This window comes from Penaeus chinensis, chromosome 25 (genome assembly GCF_019202785.1).
Source record: "Penaeus chinensis breed Huanghai No. 1 chromosome 25, ASM1920278v2, whole genome shotgun sequence".
In the NCBI taxonomy this organism is placed as follows: domain Eukaryota; kingdom Metazoa; phylum Arthropoda; class Malacostraca; order Decapoda; family Penaeidae; genus Penaeus; species Penaeus chinensis.
The window spans coordinates 12529461-12536960 of NC_061843.1; the positions used below are offsets into that span (position 1 = coordinate 12529461).

At 37.3% G+C, this 7500-nt stretch overlaps 1 protein-coding gene across 1 annotated transcript in view; it reads left to right on the top strand.

Annotated features, from left to right (window-relative positions):
* LOC125038614 (probable glutamate receptor) overlaps positions 1–4987 on the top strand; it is a 5292-nt gene extending 305 nt beyond the window's left edge. Inside the window, exons 2-8 of the mRNA XM_047632151.1 lie at positions 68–129; positions 610–783; positions 1515–1726; positions 1981–2198; positions 2650–2891; positions 3162–3365; positions 4930–4987. Of these exons, the coding sequence (XP_047488107.1) occupies positions 68–129; positions 610–783; positions 1515–1726; positions 1981–2198; positions 2650–2891; positions 3162–3365; positions 4930–4987 (1170 nt within the window). The remainder of the gene's footprint in view (positions 1–67; positions 130–609; positions 784–1514; positions 1727–1980; positions 2199–2649; positions 2892–3161; positions 3366–4929) is intronic.
* Positions 4988–7500: the final 2513 nt, after the last annotated feature.

Genomic DNA, 7500 nt, shown 5'->3' on the forward strand with positions numbered 1-7500 from the left:
AAAATCCTTTGCTGTTCTCGATTTCCTTACTCAGTTACGAGTAATCCAACAGTTTTTGTGCACATAGTTCCTGGAGAACACGAAGGAATCGGGAATAAAATTTATGAGGCATACCTTCCAAGTCCTTCCGTGAGTTCCTTCTGTGTATTCCGTATAAAATTATCTTGTCGTGCAGATAATGAATATCAAACCTGAAGCTTTTTCTTTAATTAGTTAATTTAAAGCTAATGGGATCTGAAATAAGTGGAGTCCTATCGAGTTTCTTCCTGAAGTTCCAATATTAGTCTGCATTATGTTTTTTTATATCCTCCTGAAGCTTTCAAGCAGATGAGGTCTTCATTTTTTTTTAGCAGGCTCGTTTTCCTAAAGTAAATGAGATTCCTATAATGAACTGGCCAGAGACTCTATTACGACAAAAGTTAAGGAAGTGCCACCTGAATCTTTCTCTCTCTCTCTCTCTCTCTCTCTCTCTCTCTCTCTCTCTCTCTCTCTCTCTCTCTCTATCTATCTATCTATCTATCTCTCTCATATACAAAGCCCCTCAACTGTATTTTTCCAGCCTGAAAAAAATCTCAAATCAGTGAAGTTCTACCAAAGTCCTTCCCACAGGGGCGTATGCAGAGTGCCTCCGGACGGCGAGTGGGGAGCCTTAAGGGACGGCGTGTGGACAGGAGCAGTAGGAGAGGTGGTGCGAGGGCACGCGGACGTGGCTGTGGCGGCGTTAGACCACACTTACGACAGGTCAAAAGTCGTTGATTTTCCTTTTGGAATATCGCTGTACAGGTATGTGGCGAGGGCGACTGGGTATCGCTATATAGGTAACTGGGTGTAGGATGGTGCAGTACGAGTAGTTGGAAATTGCCGATGGGGGGTGGATGACTGGCAAGAGGAGAGATCAGTTGCATATCGATGTAGATGGCAAGACAAAAGGGATGTAGGTCTGTAAGTAAGGAATTGGATTAACTATATATAGCTTTATAGGTAAGTGGACGAATTAGCACGATTTCTGTGTGCTGGTTAGAGACTGTAGCAGCTAAATTATATGAGGGACTTGTGGGAATTCCTAACTACTGTACCTTTAGCAACGCTACAATTCTGCTGCCTCTTTTTGTCTCGACAACTTTTCTTCTTCGCTAAGCTTCGTATTCACTCCTGACCCACATTACTACTTACATTTCCCTCTTTATCTACACGACTAGTATTCTTACAATACTCTAAACCAGCAAGAAATGGTCCCGACTGTCGAACACCACACAACCACGCTTCACTTTATAAGCAATAGTTTTATACAATAAATTCTTAACATTGTTACGAATTCCTGTTTTTCTTGCCATTACAACTGATTTCTGTCACCAACCGTCGCATCACTACCACCAGTATTCCCATCACCCCCTACCATGCTTACTACCTTTACTACCACCAGTATTCTGCCGTTTTGTCATCCCTGTCACCCTTGCTACCTCTCTTGCTACAACGACTGCTACAAGAGCTCTTCCTCCTTCCCTTGGCCGCAGCTACGTCCTGGTGATCAAACGGCCTTCCTCCCTAGACCACATGTGGACTAACTACGTGCGCGAGTTCACCGCTGACGCCTGGGCGGTGGCCGTCGCTTCGCTGCTGTTGTCCGCCTCCTGTCTGGCTCTGGTGGGCTGTCTGTCGCCCTACGAGGAGGCCTTTTCCCCCGGTGACGCGGTGCTGACGACTGTGGCGTCCTTCTGCAACTCGGGTGGGCGTCTTTTTGTCTTTTGGTGCGAGTGTGTGCTCGTTGTGTTGGGTGTAGGAAGTGAATTTATGTTATTATGATTATAATCATTATTATGATCATGATTGTTATGGCAATAGTGATAATTATCATTATTATCATCATTGCGTTTGCTGTTAGACATAATCCGACCCCTTAAAACTGCCAATCCCAATAAAGCGACCCTCCTTCCTTTCACGACCCTAACGACCCCCCCCCCCCCCCCTCTCCGACACCAGGCTACGTGATCGACTTCAAGAGCACCTCAGGAAGGCTGGTGTTCACCTCGCTGTACGCCATGACCATCCTGCTGTACGCCCACTACAGCTCCTTCCTGTTTTCCTCGCTCACCGTGAAAAAGACCACGCCCCCTTTCACGAACCTCGCGGAGATGTACAAGGCGGGCACGCACACGCTCGGCCTCGAGACCGGGGGCGCCCTCGAGGATTACCTCAAGGTGTGTATGTATCTTTACGGTATGTGGACAGATATGAAGATACACATATGCATATGCTTTCATCCAAATGTATACATGTGTATGTGTGTATATATATGTAACACATACAAATATACATCTATATGTATGTATACTATGTATATAAATGTGTATATATATGTATATATATATGTATATGTGCGTGTGTGTGTGCATAATATATATACATATATATATATATATATATATACATATACATATATGTATACTATATATATGTATGCATATATATATATATATATATATATATATATATATATATATATATATATATATACTGTATATATGTATATATATGTGTGTGTGTAATTAGATAGATAGGTACGAAAGCGATACAGATAAATATCTGAATATACAGCAGAATATCCTAAAAAAAACATTTCAGCCAAAGTGACACCCTTCCTCCTCAAAGTATTCCAAGGACGAGACGATCCAGGCCGTGTGGCGAGACTTGGTCCGGTTCCGAGACCTCACCGTAAGCCAGAGTTTCGGCTTGGTGACCTCGGGCTCCCACGCCTTCCTGCTCTCCCGGCCCCAGTACCTGTCCAAGTACCAGAGTTGTGACCTCAAGATGCTGCCTTCGCTCTACTTCTCGTCGCAGTCCTCGTGGCCGATGCCCAAGAACTCGTCTCTGCTGCCCGTCTTCAGATATCAGTAGGGAGGGATATATATGTGTGTGTGTGTGTGTGTGTGTGTGTGTGTGTGTGTGTGTGCTTACCGTATACCGTAAACCATATCTGTATCAGTTATTTCTTTTTTCTTTTCATCTGTTACATACGAAAAACAAATGCTTTTATAATAACATAATAGCGAAACGAAATCACTGTGATAATGATATATGTTAATATCATCATCGTTATCGTAGTCATGATGATGAAGATAAAAACGTTGATAACACGTAGTGAGAAACACCCTCGCCAACAGCCTCCGGAACCTCGTCCACGCCGGCATCTACCGGCGATCCTTGAAGCACTGGCGGCCGCGCTCGCACTCCTGCGACAGCACCCTAGAGTTCCAGCCCATGGGACCCCAGCAGGTGATCACGGCGTTCATGCTCCTGGGCTGCATGCTCGGCCTGGCCCTCCTCGTGCTCGTGAGGGAGCAGCTGTGCCACGTCCTCTCCCAGGGGTACGTTGTGAGGCCGTTCGGTGCCGCCGGGCTGAGGAGGCAGAGGAATCTCGCGTGTGCTTGACGACGGAGGGAACTTCCCTGGAGTTAAGAGCTATGTTTTTGAGCCTCTGGGCCAGAGACAGGCGGACCGACCTTGAGTTTAGGTGTCTAAGCTGACTGTGCATGATGTGTGTGTGTGTGTGTGTGTGTGTGTGTGTGTGTGTGTGTGTGTGTGTGTGTGTGTGTGTGTAAACATATATATATTTACACACACACGAACATTTATATACACACATACATGTGTGTGTGTGTGTGTGTGTGTGTGTGTGTGTGTGTGTGTGTGTGTGTGTGTGTGTGTGTATGTGTGTGGGTGTGTATTTGTGTTTGTGTGTGTATATATATATATATATATATATATATATATATATATATATACACACACATTCATGCATACATACATACATACTTATACATACATATATATGCAAACAATTTACACACACACACACACACACACACACACACACACACACATATATGTGTGTGTGTTTATGTATATATACTATACATACATACGTATAACTACGTATATATACGTATACTTTTATATATATATAAATATATACATATATATTTAAATATATATATAAATATATACATACTGTATATATTTAATTATTTATATACATATACACGTATAGATAGATCGATGGATAGTTTTACATAGTACACAGGGACTTTTTTTTTTTTTTTACCAAATATATGTAACGGTTACCTATTTGTTGCAAACAATCTTTTTTTTTTTTTTTTTTTTTTTAGAAAAGTAATTTCACCATGAAACGTATACTGAGTAATGGACGGCAAGATCCAGTAACTTTTTGAAACTGTCTTTTGGTAAACCAGTTTTGTTAAGCTGTGAAGTTTCTAAATTGTTAACTATAATATCTGTGGTTTCATGAAGAATTTCATTTGCAAAATATGTGGAATTTTCTATAGTATACTGATTGCTAGTTGAAGGAAAAATGTTGAGATTTTTTTTTTTCTGCAGTGTTATAGTTGAAAATGCCAATAGAAAATGAATCTTAGTGGAATATTTTGCTTGCGCACGTAAGGAAGACCGCAGAGTACTCATGTCGGAACCGGAAGTTGACAAGAAGTTGTAGGTGTTTTCGTTGATAAATGGTTTGATGGTAGGAAGTTGTCGTTTTATTGTGTCTTCTCAGTATAAGTGCGTATAAACTTCAGTAATGACTTTTAAACTATGTGTGGTCAATGAGAATAATATGCAGTTTGTATTGATAGTCGCATTTGTTTAAGACGACTGCACAACCTTTGTCAGGTTAGGTGATTATACTGCTATCATTTTTAAGCGTCAGTAGAAAATATACACCGAAGTTACTAAAAAAATTAAAACCCTCATATATGTATATATAAAAATGCATGTATGCATATATATACATATGCATATATACATATATATATTCATATGCATATATATATACATATACATATACTTACATACATATACATACACACACATGCATATATTTTACACCTTTAAGTGCCTTGCATCCACACCTAGAGCTCATGGAGGATATGCAAATCAGGCCATAGACTCATTATATGAGAATGCAGTCTGAAATAATAGGTTCTGATAACAGCGAGATCTCGTATTAGACCACACTCCTCTGGCCAATTTCTGATAGCTGACAGGTATCTACAATATCCAATGACATTTATCTACTCAAAGTTGGGTTAACATAAAGAATATATTTACATTTATATCAAATATATTCAAATCATAGGAAAATAAATGATGAAAAATAAATATTAAGTTGATAAACCTGATTCAAAGCACAAATGTAAATTGGTAACACTTTATAATGAATATCCAACATGGATATTCAAACACTACTAAAATATAAGAATACAGCCATGGTATTCAAACAATGGTTATTAAAAAAAAGCATGGCCTGAAAGAACATTTTAAACTATAATCAAATTCAATAAAACTTATAGCCTACTCATGTTCATGTTCATCTCGGATCAAAGACAGCAAATCATTCCAATACTTTTACTAAATTATCGACATATTATTTCATATTTCACTTCAGTTCATAACAGCATCTCCATGATTCTCAACAGTACAAAAATAAAAATCTTTCTACAAAGTGCAAATAATAAAATCGTAAAGCTACGACATAGCAGTTATAAAATTAATTATATATCAGTTTTATAAAAAAAAAAAAAAAAAAACCCGCCCAGGAAAAGAATTTTAGATTCCGTAACGTCCTAACGAAATTTTTATAATCAATTTTATATGTAAAAAAAATATCGTCCCGGGAAAAGAATTTTAGATTCCGTAATACATTAACGAAAATATTAATACAATTTATACATGAAAATTTTGAGAGGAAAACCGTGACATCCCCCTTCCCACAAGAGTCAGCCGCAGGGGAGGGCACATGACTCGTTGGTAGACGGAGCAATATATCAGCTACATTTTCTTTCCAATTTACATGTCTGGTGATGAGGTTATAATCCTGTAACAAAAGGCTCCACCTAGTCAAACGTTGGTTTACATTCCTCACCTTGTGTAGAAATACAAGGGGGTTATGCTTTGTATACACTTGGGTTACTCTACTCAACCCTCTTAAACATCGAAAAGGTTCAAATTCAAAATCAGTGCCAATGATTCTTTCCCAATGGTATTCTAGTTCTTTTGAAAAAATAACAAACAGGGGAATCAACACCATCTTTCTCTTGCATTAAGACTCGACCAATCCCAAGAGTACTAGCTAGCATCCACATACAATGGCACGTCAAGATTAGGGGTAGAAAGAATGGGTGCAGTCGCAAGTATCTGATTCTGTTTCCTAAAGCTTCATCAGTCTGAACACTTCACACAAATTTGACTTTCTTCGGCATATCATCGACATATTATTTCATTTCTCACTTTAGCTCATGACAGCATCTCCATGATTCTCGCAACTGTATAAAATAAGAAAAAGCTTTCTATATAACTTATAAAGATATGATACAGTAGATACAAATTAATCATATATCAATTTTATAAGTATAAAGGTAATATTCCAGGAAAATAATTTTAGGATCTGTAATGCACTGACGAAAATGTTAATACATTTTATGTATATAAATGATACAGGGAAAGTAGAGTTGAGAGGATAACCGTAATAATAATGATTATATATATAAATATGCATACATACATATATATACATATATGCATACATACATATATATACATATATGCATACATACATACATACACACACACACACCCACACACACACACACACACATAGATATATATGTGTGTGTATATATATATATATATATATATATATATATGTATATATATATATATATATATATATATATATATATATATTTATATATTATGTACAAACACACGCACACACACACATGTAAATATATATATATATATATATATATATATATATATATATTTATATATGTATATATATATATAATACATAAACATACAAATTAAATAGCACTAGAAAATGACAATTGGCGCAATTTTGAAGGTGAAATACACTATTGATTACTATGGCAGTAGACTTCATTCCCCAATCATGCAATTTCGTGTTAATATAATAGTCATTTGCAGTGTGACGATGATTAGATTGTTGACACGGTTGGTGATCAAAAGAAGCAAGGTTTGTGGTCATTCCACAGCCAGCAATAACTACTCTGTAGAAGCACCAAGATATATGTGTTTATATAAATATTTATCCATTACGTGACATTTATCTCAGATTGACCGAATTCTCTACAATGTTTGGTTCTTTTTAAGTGTTTCGATTAATAAAGAATGGAGTGATAAATTATTAATTATTTCAGTAGGCTTTATCCTAAACGTGTAAAAGTGCCCATTGTAGTATAGGTTTATTTATTGTATTATACACATAGATGGCTCTATAAGTGCTTAATCACCAAGGAGTCTTTGACTTTTGGAAAGGGTCTTTTGTATTATGTATTTGTCTTAAATGTTACCAAGATTTTAATGACAATATAATAATCAGAGCATCAATAACAATAACAATATTAATATCAATTGTATTAAAAAGAAAAACACATTTTCCTGCCAATTCAAGGAATGGAGAAA